General features: G+C 36.0%; 1 protein-coding gene across 1 annotated transcript; it reads right to left on the bottom strand.

Annotated features, from left to right (window-relative positions):
• Positions 1 to 230: 230 nt before the first annotated feature.
• Positions 231 to 803, bottom strand: LOC129250120 (myb-like protein D). The gene has a single exon (XM_054889766.1). The coding sequence runs from the start codon at positions 801 to 803 to the stop codon at positions 231 to 233; it is 573 nt and encodes a 190-aa protein (XP_054745741.1).
• Positions 804 to 17,688: the final 16,885 nt, after the last annotated feature.

The raw sequence follows: 17,688 nt of genomic DNA, 5'->3' as shown, positions 1-17,688 counted from the left end.
AATTGAAAAAATGGGCTTCATATCCGCTTGGAGGGTATGCTTTCTTATTGTGAGGGATATGAGTTTCTTGTAAGCATAAAAGGGATGGGTGGAGTTCTTTTATTAGTAATAGCAATTCGTGGTAATTATTGAAATATCCATTAATGTTCCATTGAAGTACCGAGATCATTGTGAAGGTAGACTAGTGTTTTTATGCGCGACAAAAATGGTGTAGTTGGTTATAAAGAAAATTAGGGAGGTAATTCTGTATTTGTTTTTGATTCCATATTAACATCTTGTTGCTCAATTGGGAGAGCTGGTAGAGGATCAACAGGAGAAAGCAGGTTATCGTTGTTGATTGTGTTGTTTGCTGTGAATGCATTGAATTGTTGATAAATATTTTCGTGGGTGAAGCAAGTGGTTGTGTTGCCTGTATGTTGTTGGTTGGAAATTAATTGGGTGAGAATATTACTGAGAGGATTATTATGATTTATGTTTTGTTCTATGTTTTGTTGAGAGGTATTATTTGGTAAATTAGGATTTAGTTGTTGCGGTTCAGTTGGAGGTAAATTATTTGTTTTTGAATTGTTTAGAGATTGTGATGAGTCATTTTGTTGTTGTTGATTAAGTGTGTTAAAATTTTGTGTAACAGAAGCGAAAGAGGGGCCACCAATAATTGAAGGAATTTGGTTTTTGTACAGTGTAATTGCTTCTTTCATTGTACATTTATTTTCAACTTGAATTTTTAAAATCTCTTTAGATTGTTGGTATTTTGGACAAAGCTTATCATATGCTGGATGATTTCCGGAACAATTTGTGCACATTGTTCGGGTACATTTTTGGGGGTCATGAGAGGGGAGATTGCATTGTTGGCACATTTGTGGGTTATTGCATCGTTTCATCGTACGATTGAGTTTACCGCAATTCTTACACCTCATTGGGTTTGGGAAATAAGGTTTAACCATTACTGAATGCCATGTGATATCGACTCTATTCGGAAGGTGGAATTTGTCGAAAGTTAGGAGACATACTCCGGAGTGTTTTTGTTTTCCGTCAAGAAGTTTGGAAAATTTATAAACCTCTACAACACCTTGGTCAGCTAAACCCGTTAACATTTTCATCCTCACTTAGGTCATTTAGACATGGGGCGTAAATGGTACCTTTTGTATGGTTCAGTTTATCATGATATTTTGCTTTCACCTCACAAACACCATGTAGAGATTTTGTACGTATGAATTTTTCCGCTGTTGGTTTGTCTTTAAGTAAAAGGCAAAGGTTGCCGTCACGAAATTCAGTAATTTTAACGATTTCTTTGCTAACTAACTTCAAGGCGGCGTGAACTGCAAAGCAACTATATGATTTTAAAGGTTTATCTTCATTTACAGCAGAAATAACCACGTATTTGGGATTTGTTTCAATTTGAGGAAGAAGGGGGAAAGTTTCAGCATTTTTTTTAATTTTCTTACATTTGGGTTGGGGATCTGAGGCTAGCAGAGCGAACCTGTTAACCCCCAGGTTTGGTGGCGCCGGGGCCATGCTGCACCAATCACACAAATCAGTAATGCACTTATTTGTTTTTGTTTTTATGAAAAGGAAAAGATATGTCGTTCGCAACAACAAATAAGAAAAACGAGAAAATGGAAGACACCGAAAGTTGCGTTCTAAACTCACTAGAAAAAGCACGTCTGCTCAGTAAGAGAACTAGTAGGTGACTGATGTATTAGTAATATCTATTGGTGAAATACAAAAGTACACGGAAGCAAGAAGGGAGCGCTGTGCTCGCGCATATATCCATGAATGTATAGTATGAACGCGCGTGGATGTAGTAACATATGAATACAATTATTTTGTAGGAAGTTTAGAAGGCAAGTAGGTATATATGTATGTAAGTTAAACTTTTAAATAGTTTTAAGGTTAAAAAAAATTAAATTAATTTTAGGGGAGCTATGCTCCTTTATTGAGTTACATTAAAAACGACCTAAACTTAATACTTATTTCTACCCTACTTATATCTAAATGTAGCCGCTGCTGCTCGATGACTTTCTTTGCTGCTCTCGTTGTTCCCACGGCCAGAGTTGTTTACTTCAACGTGACCACCTTCTTCGTTGTCCGTTCTTACAGGTGATATTCAACGTGACCAAATATAATATTTCCGAATGTGGGAATTGCACTTGTAGGTGCAATACGTTGGCTTTGCGTAAGGGTGTCCTATGGCCAGACGATCGTCAGCAGTTTTTGGAAATGTGGGAATTGCACTTGTAGGTGCAATACGTTGGCTTTGCGTAAGGGTGTCCTATGGCCAGACGTATCGTCAGCAGTTTTTGAATGTGCGCGATCGATAGAATTTGGTGCTTGGCTCTGCACGCGCTGCAACGTCAGCGGTTTTGTTTGTAGATTTATGTATTGTATTATGCTAACAATTGTTGGTAGATTTATGTATTGTGTTATGCTAACAAGCCCCCCTTTTAAGTTCGAACGACCGCGTTTTGGTTTTGAGGTTTTGAAAATTTGAGGTTTGAGGTTTTGAAAATTTGATTGAGGCCTTCCACCGCTGTCTCTGTCAACTCAATGGATCGATTCTGCTTGGCCCTCTCGAGTGTTAATCTTGACTTTGTCAGGAGTATGATGATGACTATTAGTACTGTCACTAGGCTGAAGTTTGTGGCGTAATTAAATTAGTTGATTGATTTTGTGGAGACTATTTGTTTTGTGTTATTGAGGTTTAGCTGCTTTAGCATTTGTAATGATAAGGTTTCTTCGCTTTTATTTGTTTCTGAAGATATCTGAAGTATAGCGGGTAAGGGCTTGTGTGACGAGCTCGTCTTTCAACATGAATTGGATTGACGTGGAATTCAGAGATGGTTCATTGTCCATCACTATTATTTTGGGAACTCCGAAGAAAAACACTATGTCCCTTAAGGGTCTCCTAACATCTTCGGTAGCTCTACCGTTCAAAATTTTTGTTACTGCAAATTTAGTAAATTTATCTAAAGCAGTCATAACCTTTTTTCCTTCAGTTAGGAAAATATCTACGTGAATAGTGTGCCCCGGAAAGGTAGGTAATGGGGTTGCAGCCAATTTTGGCTGGTTGGGGTGTCTTTCATATTTATTTTCCGTACAGACCGGGCAGTTGGTTATCACACGCTTAATTTTGTTCGTCATTCCAGGGAAATAGTTATTTTCTAAAATTTGCGTTTTGTTTTCCATTGCGTTTCTATGGGCTCTTAAATGTTCTTTCAGGATAACTTCTTCTTGCTCTTGTTCGTTTACGATGTCTTGGACAAGCTTTTGTGTGTACCGACACTTAAAATTGCTGAAATGATCTGGATAAATCTTTGGGTTATTCCCATTGTTCCTTCGTCCGTATATATTCCGTTAATCACTGATGGATTCAAATATCTTTTGAAGTACCCTATGATAATTTGCTCGTTAAACTGTGGTTCCTCGATTATATGACGGTGAATAGTTGGAAAAACAATTTTGAATTGGTAGGATGCTGTGGCGGCCTGTTTGAAAAAAATTTGGTTTTTAAAGACATTTATAGGCACTTCCGCGCAGGGTATCAAATTATGACTTGAGCTTTCATCACTGTGAATGGTCGGTGTAAGTGTGTTAACTTGGTTTGGTATTCTTGAAAGTGCATCGGCCACTACATTTGATTTTCCGGGTCTATAAACCATTTCATGGTTATATTCCTCTAGTATTGCCTTCCAACGTTTCATTTTACTATTTGCATTTTTATGACTAAGGGCGTACGTCAAAGGTTGGTGATCAGTAATTATTCTCACTTTTTTTTAACCGTAAAGGTAACTCCTCAAGGTATTTAATGACCAAATTATGGCCAGCATTTCCTTCTCATTGGTGGCATAATTCTCTTCGGTCTTATTGAGTGTCCTTGAGATGAATGTTATCGGACGATTGTCCTGTGAGAGGACTGCACCGATGGCGAAATGAGATGCGTCCGTTGTGAGTTCGAAGTCCCTATCAAAATTTGGATGAACCAGAGTAATATCTCTTGATACCAAAGTGGATTTTATCTTGTTGAATGCTTCGATAGCGTCTTTGTCAAGTTGTATATCTATTTTCCTAGATTTTCGTTTTGAGACATTGCCGGTTTCGCCTCGAAGGAGTGCGGTCAGGGATTTAGCTATCTGGGAATAATCCCTTATGAATCTCCTGTAGTATCCGGACATTCCTAAAAAGGACCTTAGTTCTTTTAAATTACGGGGAATCGGAAATTGTGCTACAGCTTCTATCTTTTTGGGGTTTGTTTTTATTCCTGCGGGAGTAATGACGTATCCTAGGAATTCGACTTCTTCTTTTGCAAATTCGCATTTATCCAGCTGTACTTTCATGTTAGCTTGTTCCAATGTTCTAAATACTAACTCGATATTATTGAGATGCTCTTCTTTCATTTTCCCGAATATCATCACGTCGTCGATGTAAACGTAGCACCTGATGCCAATGTGTTGTCGGAGGATATCATCCAAAGCTCTTTGGAATGTCGACGGAGCATTCTTTAGTCCAAATGGCAGTCGCAGAAATTCATATTTCCCGTTATTCACGGAAAATGCTGTCTTTTCTATGTCGGACTCTCGAAGTGGTATCTGATGAAACCCGCTTTTAAGGTCGATAACCGTAAGTAGTTTATTATTTCCGAGGTTTGCTAGGACCTCGTTAATTTCTGGTATAGGGTATTTGTCGGGAATGGTGATTGCATTGAGTTTCCGATAATCGATCACCATTCGGTATTTCTTTTTTCCAGATGCGTCTGTCTTTTTGTCAACGATCCAAACGGGTGAGTTGTAAGGGGATTTTGATCTTCTAATTATACCATCATCAAGAAGTTCTTCTATTTGTCGTTCGATCTCTTCCTTAAGCGCCATTGGGTAAGGATAAGGTTTGGAATAGACGGGTGTGTCGCTTGTGGTGCGAATTTCACCTTTTACGATTGTGGTGTAAGTGAGTTTCTGGTCAGGATCGGAGAAAAGGTTGGGACATCTGTTAATTATGTTGCTAATTTTGGCCTGCATTTCAGCAGGAAGATGTGGGATATTTATTCCCACATTATTAACCTCTTGCGAAAGTCTTTATTTTAGTGGAACGACTATGTCTGTAAAGATTGTCATCATATTTTTATCCGTGTGTATGGTTGCTTTCATTTGCTTGAGAGTATCGTTCCCTATTATCCCGTGAAAGGAATTTAATGTTGGTAAAATATAAAATTTAATTTTGCCTATGTTGTGGCCGAAAATGTCCACGTATGTGTGGTGTGTAATTTCTATATTTCCTGCGACCGACTTAACCTTGAAGGGTTGTTCGTTAGGAATCGGAATCGTTATTCTAGAGGATTGGATATAGTTTTTATTGGAACCGGTGTCTATGAAGAAGTCTAGAGCATCTCCACTCCTAGCGGTGAATTCATAATATGGGAGTGAAGATGGCGTTAATCTAAAAAATGAATTGTATCACATTCGGTATATTCGTTTTCATCATATTCCTGTCTATCCTCTGCCATAAAGTTAATGTTGTTCTCCACTGGTCTTTCTTGTTGCCCTTCGTAAGTGTTTCTAAATATTTGATTTGGATCTGCATGTATTTGGTAATTGTTTGTATCTGGAGCTACCGTATCGGTGTGGTAGGTTCTTTGCAATTTATTAGGTGGATGTACTTGTTGGGTCGAGAGGGGACGCTTTGGTGCGAAGTTATTTTGGTTATTAACAGGTCTGTTCTGGTAGTTTACTTGCCTTGAGTGTAAAGATCTATCCACGTCCATAGGGACAGGTGGTTTTGGTGGTAAATTGGGTCTATTAGCTTGGTTTGCTTGATAATTATATCCTATTCCATTTGTTCGGAATCCTTGATCATACTGAGAGTAGTTATATCTGTTTGGTTGAGCATATGATTGGTGAGGGCGGAAAGTTTGTGGTGCGAACGAGTTCTGTGGATATTTACTTGGTTGCCGATTGGTTGTTTGTTGCCTTGGTGCCAAATTCATCCTGGGCGGTGAGAAATAGGTTAACTCAGGATAGAAAGGTCGGTTGTTATAGTGGTTCATAGTATGCCGAGGAGGACGTGGTGGCGTGTTATTGAATGATCTATTCACAGTATGCGCGTGGTTCATGCGGAAGGACATGTTGTCCAATTTCTGACACAAGTGCAGTGCCTGTGGTAGAGTGTTTGGTTCGCGAATACTGAGGAGCCTAGGTAAATCTCCATTAAGTCCGCGGATAAAGGTGTCAAGAGCTTTATCCCTGTATGAGTTTGTCATGGCTCTAACGGACTCGTCGCTCAAGTCTAGACAAGATATTTTGCCCAGGATCAAGGATAGGTGTTGGTACACTCTTTGATAGAAGGTAGGTATGTCGTCATGTCGTTGTGCTAAAGTTGTCATTTGGTATTCGAGCGTACCAATGTCCCTTTGGGTTTCCCACTCGTCAAAGCAGCACATAAGGTTGCATTATTTAATTATTACCTAATACAAACTTGTTCTCTTTTAACAATGATAATATTACTATGTGAAATCAAGTAAATATGCATTTTTGTATTATATCCTGAGCATTTGTCTTCAGCGCTATACCAATGCTCGAACACTTGGAGCATGAAATTTACAGAAGAATTGTAACAGAAATGCCTGAGAGCGCTATTTTAGTTATACCTGCTTTTAGGCATTTATCTCGTAAACGTACGTTTGCCCATATAAAATTGTCTACGTAAATGCATGAAAAAAGTGTTAGCATAACTTTTTCGAGTATATGTGTATACATGCAGGAGGATTTATTTTTTACATTTTGCTCGTCGGCTTTCGCGTTTTCTTTTCTTGGTTTTAGACTTTCACCACAGAAAAATTACGCAAACCCATGAACAAAGTTATACTAATAGAAACCTGATCTTAATACTCGAGCTACCATCAAATTAACACATTTTATTTTTTAAAAGAACATTTATGGCGACTGTCGATCCATATGATGGATTTCAAAAAATGTATGGATTCAACCGCTGAATAATTTCGTATATTTTAAATCCATCTAAACTTTTACATTTGGGCATTTATATATTATATATGTATTTAACATTTAATTTAAGTAAACGTTTCAATATTTGTCTAAAAACTTTGAGCTTCGAAAAATACAGGCTTATGGTTATTAATGGAATCAAATATATTTAACGAATTTTTATTTTATCTAAATCATAAAACGTTCAAATGAAGCTCAAAATATTTTTCCAGTTAAAAAAAAAGCAATGTGCTTTGATGCCGTGTCACGCATGCATAAAAACGAAAGAAAAGAGAGGACAACTATTGCGTTACGAATAATACAGTCGTATACGTCACCCGACATCGAAACAATGTTATTCATGACTGTGTATATTCTATTCATTTGCGTGTATTCTCATTCCGTATACATAATGTCCGTATAAGGGAAACACGGAAATATTGTATTTTTCACACTTACACAACGCACGCATACTTTTACCGATTTCTTTAAAACTTCACATAAACCATCTATGGACCAATACCAATGATCTGTGAAAGTTTGATTGAAATCAGTGAATGCGTTTAGGCGTGAATCGGCGACTAACGAACACAAAAAAACGTCTCCATTTTTATATATAAGATATACCTCAATTTAAATTTTGTAAAAATAAAAATAAATATTTTAATTAGGCTATAATGATGTTCCACCGAACAAGTGGACCGAAAAAAAGAAAAAAAGGAGCTGCTGTATCGAGAGCTGCGTGCCTAAGGATAAAGCTATACTTTTTGCGTTTCCTAGGGACGAAGAGACCCGTAAGAATTGGGCCTTGGCTTGCAACGTGCAAGTGTCAAGCACTGACAGGGTTTTTATTTGCCAACACCATTTTGAACCCACATTGGTTACAAAATATAAACTCTTGAAAGGGGCTTTTCTTTGCTTCAATTTAGAGCCAGTAAATAGAAGTCGCTCGCCTAGTGCTGGCTCTGATTGGGCTTGCCCGCCCGTCACTGCAACTTATAGTAGGGTAGTTAAGCAAGTAGAAGAAGATTTAACTCTGGAAGAGTTTGAGAAATATTCGATATTAGAGGAAAACAGGCAGGATAGTTATAGTAATCAGATCTGCGTGGACTTAGAAACCACAACCACTCGCGAACGGTTGAAACGTGCAATAATTGCGGAAGAAAGTTGTAGCAGCGATGCTTTAACTTTTGCAAAAATGATCGTCAGTACCAAAAAAGGTTGGTATAATGAGGACGAAAAGGCATTGGCACACAATTTGAACAATTTGAAATATGTCCACTAAAGCATATTCTTTTATGCGTGATGATCTAGGTTTTTGTTTACCACACAAATCATCTCTTTTGCGTTGGCGCCCCATCAGGTATGTTGTTCCAGGTTTCAATGCCAATGTCGTTAACAATTTAAGCAAAATTGCTAGCAAAATGTCCGGTACAGAACGCATATGCATTTTATTATTTGATGAAAGTAGCATCAAGCCGGACCTTACTTATAATCAAAGTAGGGATATAATTGATGGGTTTGTGGACCATGGGGAAGGCCAACGTCAAAGCAGAATAGGGAACAAATGTTGTTTTTATGGTTAAAGGGTTGTACTCTAAGTGGAAGTATGTACAGGGTGGCTGATGAAAGCCGCTACCAAAAAAAAATTGAATAACTTTTTTTCTTTTTAAATTATCTGTTCCATTTTTGTTTTAATTTGCAGATTGATCTTTAAAATTTATTAAAATGGATAACTGGGACACGCAAACAAGAATTTGGATAGTCCGCCGCTATCACGCACTGGAGTCCGTAGTTTTGATACAGAGAGAGTACAGGCGGATGTTTGGCGGCGATCCCCCGAGCAGATGGACCATAATGAGATTAGTGAATAATTTTGCTAAGCAAGGAACAGTCGCAAGAAGGCCTTATCATCGAAACCCACCAGTTCGGACGGAGGAAACGATCGCTGCTGTAGCTGCAGCTATACAAAGCAATCCAAGGGTTTCAACAAGAAGCTTATCTGCTCAACTTGGTGTCAGCCGACAGTCTTTGCAAACAATAATGCACAAAGATTTAGACTTATTTCCCTACAAAATTCAAATGGTTAACAAACTGAATGCAACAGACTTGCCGATTCGCTTGGAATTTTGCCAGAAGATCCTGCAAATGGTGGAAGAAGATTAAAACATGTTAAACTGCCTTTTCATGTCTGATGAGGTCCACTTCGATTTAAACGGCAATGTGAACAAACAAAATTGTCGAATATGGAGTACTTCTAACCCACAGATACTCCACGAGACGGAATTGCATCCTCTTCGCATGACAGTGTGGTGTGCGGTTTCTTCACGCTGTATTGTCGGGCCTTATTTTTTTGAAGAAAATGGTCACACCGTTACGGTTACTGGAGACCGTTATTTGAAAATGCTGAAAGAATTTTTCTATCCAGAACTACGCCGAAAGAGAATTCCTTTCAACTCTGTGTGGTTTCAACAAGATGGGGCAACGTCTCACATAGCCCAGACTGTTATGACAGAGTTGCGACGAAAATTGCCCAATAAACTGATTTCAAGAAACTCCGAATTTCGTTGGCCCCCCAGGTCGCCTGACCTTACTGCACCTGACTTTTTCTTGTGGGGTTTATGTAAACAAGAAGTTTATAAAACAAAGCCAACAAATTTGGATGAACTAAAACAATCCATTCGGGCAACAATTGCGGCTATTCCTGTCGCAACTCTCAAAGCAGCAATGAACAACTTTTTACTAAGATGCCGCACTTGTGTCAACGAGCATGGGGGGCATTTAAATTCAATTATTTTTAAAACTACAATAGTTAAGCTACATATAATTATTTAATGACCTTCAACTTGAAAAAAAAAATAAATGAATTCCATACACTAAAAAAAAAGTTATTTGAGTTTCTTAATGTAGCAAAACTCATCAGCCACCCTGTATTTTCCTACTATATTTCCAAAAATGGTTTTAATGGTACAGAGTTACATCAAATTGTGATGAGTAACATTTTATTTTTCAGGGTTTTCTCCATCTTTCAGATTTTTCTCTATCTTTCAGGTTTTCCTTTTATCTTCTTTTTCAGGTAGCACCTGAGCCTAGATTTTTAAACCACTACAATTTTCACTTAATCACGATGGATTGAGATTAGTGTTTTAAAAATCAGGTAAATCGCAATGACTTAATCGATGTCAATATCAATATTTTTTCATTTCAGGAAATGTACAATAAATACCTATTATTTATAGTATTGTAATATACATATATACTATATATGAGTAGTTAACTTACTTGTTGGTAAAAATAAAAAATAGAAATTAAAAAAAAATAGTGTTTCAATTTTCTTAACTTAAATGAACATATACCAATAATTTAATTCGACAGGATTTCCTTACAAAATCAATATATTCGTTCAGCTAAATCAAATGAATATCTGCATATGAAATATCGTTCATATGGACGTGCAAAAGCAAACACGCATATACATAAATACATTCATACAAACTTCCATAGACATACATACATATGAGGCTGCGAGCACTTGCGACAGAAAAAATATTTCGATTTGCTATTGCTGTCGAGAATTGAGAACACATATTTACATACATATATTGATGCATACATATGTACGGAGCCGCGGCCACTCGACTTGACAAAAATTCAAGATTTACCAAATATTGGCAAATAATTCAACGCGAAATATTCCAATATTGACTATTTTCGAATGGTCGTGAAAATTGGCATATGGGCGGCTCGTTTTATGAATGAAAGTACTTTGCTCGTAGAAATATGAGCTCGAACTTATCAATGAATTTGTTTTTATTATGCTTTTTAATATTTGAAACTGTTCAGCGCCGTCGCGGGTAAATAATCATGGCCGCAACAGCTACGCCTAGGAATGCATTTTGTTCTTGTAGTCGCTAGGCTTAGAATTTTAGTTTTGGAAGCGTACACATGTAGAGGCATAAAGTAAGTATGAGCGGTTATATGTATATACGAATATTCATTGTTTTGCTTAGAATAGAAACATTTACGTACATATTTACATTGTCCCAACATATGTATGTATTCATATATGCATATATACATACATATGTATATGTACGCGAATACCGTTTAGATGAGTTTTTTTGCATATGTTAGGAATATGTTTGTATACGTTTGTCTATTTGCTTTTGAATTTTTTATATGTAGATACATATGAGCTGTGTTTTGAGCCAGGTCAAGATTTTTTTCTGCCCACATGAATATGGATGGTAGATGTTATATCTATTTAGTATATGAATATATGTACATATATATGGATATAAAAATTTAAAAAGGACACATATTGTTGAATAATAACCGTTGATGCAAATGAATGGTTTACAAAGCCAATTTTTTATGTGAATATTTTGAAATTATTTTGATAATGCACTTAATATCAATACAATTTAGTTAATTAGATACTTAAAATTTCACATTCATGCATGCATATACTTAGAATTAATTTATTAATCTCACAAGAAATAATCCATTTGCGCAAGCAAAATGCCTACGGGAAATAAGCATGAAAGAGAAATGTGATTTTTGCATACATACATACATATGTATATTAGAAATATGTTTGCATACGTTTGTCTATTTGCTTTGAATTCTTTATATGTAGATGTGTATGAGAGGTGTATGAGCTGGGTTTTGATTCAAGTCATGTTTTTTTTCAGCCCACATGAATATGGATGGTAGATGTTATATTAATTCAACACTTTGCTGAATAATAAACCTTGATGTAAAAGAATAGTTTACAAAGTTATTTTTTGTGTTATGATATTTGAATAATTTTGATAATAGACCTAAATTCAATACAATTTAGTCAATTAAATACTTAAAATTGCTATTCATTCTCTTCGTTGGCCTTGCAGTTTGCCTGCATATAAAAGTAGATGTCTTTTGTTAGCATTGCCAACTTTAGAAATGCGGAGAAAAACTTCATCGGTAATGTTTATAAGAGACATAGTTACGAATCATATCAAATGTCACTTCTTGCTGGAGCTAATACTCTTTAATTGTCCCACTCGTAACCTAAGACTCAGCAATATGTTCCATTTACCTTATCACAAGACCAATTTTAGTCGAAATGAACCGCTCACTCGTTGTATAAGACAGTCTAACCAATTATGCAAACATTTGGATATATTCTCTAACTCACGAGAGACTTTCAAATCAAGACTTAATCTGAAGATACACTTTTTGAATTGTACCTAATGTATCTCACAGTATTGTTTACCATAAATTATATTTAAGCTTTAATATTAGTAATCTATTTAAGTTATACTTTAATTGATGAATAAATAAATAAATAAATAAATAAATAAATAAAATTTCATATTCATGCATGCAGATACTTAGAATTATTATTATTATTATTTATTAGAGAAATATGAAATATAACACTAATTGATAGAGCACACTAGCTACTTAGGCCTACGGTGCTATTGCGTTACTTAGAATTAATTTATTCATCTCACAAGAAATAATCCATTTGCGCATGCAAAATGCCGACGGCAAATAAGCATTAAAGAAAAATGTACAAGTCTTCTGTTATTTTCTTTTCCCTAACACCAAATCGTGGCATTTTACATTTCAATGCAAACGCTATATTTATTTCTGTTGACTACGCTCCGCTATGTTAACTCTCTTCTGTTAACTTTCTACCCTCGTTTTGATGTGTTTTGACATTTAACCTGCCCATTCGTTCCTGAGCCTTCTCTATGAATTTATAGACGGAGAGCTGGCTACATAGATAGTGCCCGCATCAGGTACATGGCTAATTTATTTTTAAAATAATAGTATTAGTGTAGACGAATATAAAAATGAATGTCTGCCATTGCAAAACTGGGGCGCAAAGGGGGGATACGCAGTGAAAGGGGTGAATTTTGGGTGGGAAAAAATTCATGAGGTACAGGGATTCTATGTACGGGAAAAGTTTGGTTATATATTTGAGAAAGTGTAAAAACATTGGCAGACATTTTGCGAGGGACTAACTCGCCGGCAGACTGCGCTGAAGATTGCAAAAATTAATTAAAAAAAAATCATTAGGTACATGAGTTCCAATTATTGTATTTTAAAGTTTAAACATTCCAAAAGCCATTTACAAAATGGCAGACAAAAAAGTGAGGGCTAAGGCCGCAGCAGACGACGTTAAAAAGTGCGCTACACATCAACATTTTTAGTCACATTCTTGATATTTAAGTGCAGAAGAATTATTATCGATATTTATGAAATATATCAATGAAATTCATTATTTTATAACTTTTATTTTTAGGGAATTTTATAAACAATTTGTTTTTTTTCAACGCTAATATTATGGTTGTTTATAATTAATTTATTAATTCCATTCTTTCAAAATAAAAAAGTGCTGCTCAATTTTGATAACTGTTATCAATATGAAGCTGTGAATGAAAGCATATTATTTTCAAAAAATGATAAGTTTACTCTCGATTTACATGAAGAGGCGGATTCAAAAATAGTATATCAATCGTGCAATATCGAGTCAACAGCGAACATTCTAATAAAATGCTCAGATACGGATATTTTAATTATTATGTTGGCTAATATGATTCACGTACAACACAATAGCAAAGTTTATATTCAAACAGGGGTTTGGAATAAGCAACGAATAATTGACGTATCGACGTTGCATGAAAAGTTAGGCGAGATAATGTGTCAATCTCTGCCAGGATTTCATGCTTTAACTGGCTGCGATTTTAATCCCGCATTATTTCGCAAGGGAAAGCAACGTCCTTTACAGATTTTAAAGAAAAATGAAGACTTACAAAAAGCATTCGGTCAAATTGGACATGAAGACTGTGACGAAACCGCTATTTTCCCGATTCTTGAAAAGTTTATCTGTAATTTGTACAACTTTCCGTTGTTGAGCTCCGTAAATGATGCACGATTCGCCTTATTAACACACTTTTATTAGGTCGGGTTGTATGTATGTATGTATGTATGTATGTATGTAACGGAATCTTTGAGCTTATTTTTCACTGGCTTCTAAAAATCTGATCGACTTGAAATTTTGCACACCTATCAAGGACCGATGACAATGCAATAATTTGATAAAAGTTTTCCATTATCCTTATTAGGATTGCCAGGATTGATATTTTCTTTTTTTTACTGTGGGCAAAAAGTAAGGTGAATTTGGTTGTAAAATGAAAAATCTTTATTTATTCTTTATTTATTCAAATTAGATTAAAAGCGTGGGATGCTTGATATAGTAAATATTACAATCATTCTATTGGCAATTACCTATGTACAGAAGGTTATGAAAGTGAAGCAAAATGCACCCCACGCTTTTAACTCTAATTTTAATTATTCTATTTGTATCTTAATTTTTGTTATAATTCTGTTCTGAGGTAGTTGACTATGACTGATCGTTCGATTTGCTATTACTTCATTATAGGTCTCTTTGTCATTAAAATTTATTTTATACTTTTTAGTTCGATTGGCAATAAAAGCGTGTTTTTTAGTTTTTTTTTTAATATTTTTTATTTTCTACTTTTTAGTTCGATTAGCAAAAAAGCGTGTTTTTTAATTTTTTTTTAAACTATTTTTTATTATGAATGAAAATTATTGTTATCATTGCAGTCAGTGAATTAATGATTCGATATATTCGTGTTATATTTAATTCCTTTCTTATCGACTGTGAGTCTAAAGCTATGCAGTTATCGGCCGTGATAAAGAAGTAATCGGGATGAAGAACTTATTTCGTAGAGGGAGCCTGAGAAACGGCTACCCCACTCCATTGGCCAGTTTTTTTCGATTTTCGTGGTGTGGTGCACTATGAATTCCTTCCACCTGGCCAAACTGTTAATAAGAAATATTATTTGAGCGTTATGCGTCGTTAACGTGAAGCAATTCATCTAAAAAGACCAGAATTATGGGCCAACAACTCTTGGTTTTTGCATCACGATAATGCACCGTCTCTCACTGCATTCGTTCTTCGTGACCATTTCGCCAAAAATTCCACGCATATCGTTCCGCAACCACCGTATTCGCCAGATTTGGCTCCGTGTGACGTCTAGCTATTCCCAAAACTCAAGAGACCACTCCGGGGAACGCGTTTCGAGTCGATTGAGGAGATAAAAGCTGAATCGAAGAAGGTGATGATGGCTATACCGGAAATGGACTATTTGGCATGTTGCGGGGATTGGAAAAATCGTTGGTGTATTTCATCGAGAGGGGATTGTTTTGAAGGGGATGAAATTGATTTAAAAGAATTAATAAAGATTTTTCATTTTACAACCAAATTCACCTTACTTTTTGTCCACAGGTAAAAAAAGATAATATTAATCCTGGCAATCCTAATAGGGATAATGGAAAACTTTTATCAAATTATTGCATTGTCATCGGTCCTTGATAGGTGTGCAAAATTCCAAGTCGATCAGATTTTTAGAAGCCAGTGAAAATTAAGCTCCAAGATTCCGTTACATACATACATACATACATACATACATACATACAACCCGACCTAATAAAAGTGTGTTAAAAAGTGAAGAAGCGACTTGAGTGAAATCCCCGACGAAGTGCCAATCAAATGGCAAAAAAACTGAAAATATCTGACCGTAGCATGCACCGCATACTGAAAAATTATCTAAAAGTCAAGAGTGGGCCAAAATACCTGCAAGTCACATTCGGGCAGATTGCGATTCGTTTCTGGACCGTCTTAAGACCTTAGTCAAGGCAAAACGTGGCCATATCGAGCAAAAGTAAATTGATTCTGGTAGCATACTTATATTTTATAATTTATTAATGTATTTATTTCTATATGGCAATACCTTCAAATTGTTAAGATTTAATTTAAAGTTTTCTTATATGGCAATGCCCTAAAATTGTAATGACCACTAGATGTCTTTTTCAAACTCTAAATTTGAATTTTCTAATAGGATTGATTTTGCCTATAAAACGCTTTCGCCCTTTTGGAAAGAACACATTCCGTTTGGTAATCGGCGGTGAGCAGAGCTTAGGTGCTTGCTAATAACTACCTTTGTAGTGTGGACAGCGTTGGCTGGCCGCACATGGTGGTTATTGCTAGCATATCTGATGCTTTCCATTTCAATTCAACCGGGCTATTCGGGTCATGTTCTTCGATTTCGATGTAACTTAAATATGTTGCTCTCTGGTCAAAATAATGAGACACGTATTTTTTTGTTCACCCGAAAAAAATTTTTTTCAAGAGTTATCGGCAATTTTGTTTTTCGGCTCAAACTCGATTTTTTTTAATTATATTAGAAAAAAAATTTTTTTAATGCCCATAACTTAGTCAAAAATGAACCGATTTTAATAATTCTGGGTTCAAAATGATCGTAATTAATTACACGATTTGGAAAAAGTTATAAAAAACAAAAAAAATACACTTTTTGAAATATTGAATTTCGAAAAAATTTCAATTCTTTTTCTTTTTTCCTAAATAAAAAATTTTCAACTACTTTTTTGCAATTGTTTTTACATGAAGTCGCTCGTGTAATTAATCACGATCATTTTGAACTCAGAATTATTAAAATCGGTTCATTTTTGACTAAGTTATGGGCATTTAAGAAATTTTTTTTCTTAATATATATACAAAAAAAATTGAATAACTTTTTTTCTCTTTAAGTTATCTGTTCCATTTTTGTTTTAATTTGCAGATTTATCTTTAAAATTTATTAAAATGGATAACTGGGACACGCAAACAAGAATTTGGATAGTCCGCCGCTATCACGCACTGGAGTCCGTAGTTTTGGTACAGAGAGAGTACAGGCGGATGTTTGGCGGCGATCCCCCGAGCAGATGGACCATAATGAGACTGGTGAATAATTTTGCTGAGCAAGGAACAGTCGCAAGAAGGCCTTATCATCGAAACCCACCAGTTCGAACGGAGGAAACGATCGCTGCTGTAGCTGCAGCTATACAAAGCAATCCAAGGGTTTCAACAAGAAGCTTATCTGCTCAACTTGGTGTCAGCCGACAGTCTTTGCAAACAATAATGCACAAAGATTTAGACTTATTTCCCTACAAAATTCAAATGGTTAACAAACTGAATGCAGCAGACTTGCCGATTCGCTTGGAATTTTGCCAGAAGATCCTGCAAATGGTGGAAGAAGACCAAAACATGTTAAACTGCCTTTTCATGTCTAATGAGGCCCATTTCGATTTAAACGGCAATGTGAACAAACAAAATTGTCGAATATGGAGTACTTCTAACCCACAGATACTCCACGAGACGGAATTGCATCCTCTTCGCATGACAGTGTGGTGTGCGGTTTCTTCACGCTGTATTGTCGGGCCTTATTTTTTTGAAGAAAATGGTCACACCGTTACGGTTACTGGAGACCGTTATTTGAAAATGCTGAAAGAATTTTTCTATCCAGAACTACGCCGAAAGAGAATTCCTTTCAACTCTGTGTGGTTTCAACAAGATGGGGCAACGTCTCACATAGCCCAGACTGTTATGACAGAGTTGCGACGAAAATTTCCCAATAAACTGATTTCAAGAAACTCCGAATTTCGTTGGCCCCCCAGGTCGCCTGACCTTACTGCACCTGACTTTTTCTGGTGGGGTTTATGTAAACAAGAAGTTTATAAAACAAAGCCAACAAATTTGGATGAACTAAAACAATCCATTCGGGCAACAATTGCGGCTATTCCTGTCGCAACTCTCAAAGCAGCAATGAACAACTTTTTACTAAGATGCCGCACTTGT

This window comes from Anastrepha obliqua, chromosome 6, assembly GCF_027943255.1.
Source record: "Anastrepha obliqua isolate idAnaObli1 chromosome 6, idAnaObli1_1.0, whole genome shotgun sequence".
Classification (NCBI taxonomy): Eukaryota; Metazoa; Arthropoda; class Insecta; order Diptera; family Tephritidae; genus Anastrepha; species Anastrepha obliqua.
Note: the sequence above shows the minus strand (reverse complement) of the source record. Positions and strands in the feature narration are given on the sequence as shown.

Coding starts and splice junctions, on each gene's coding strand:
- LOC129250120 (XM_054889766.1), bottom strand. CDS start 803: ATGTGCACAAATTGTTCCGGAAATCATCCAGCATATGATAAGCTTTGT.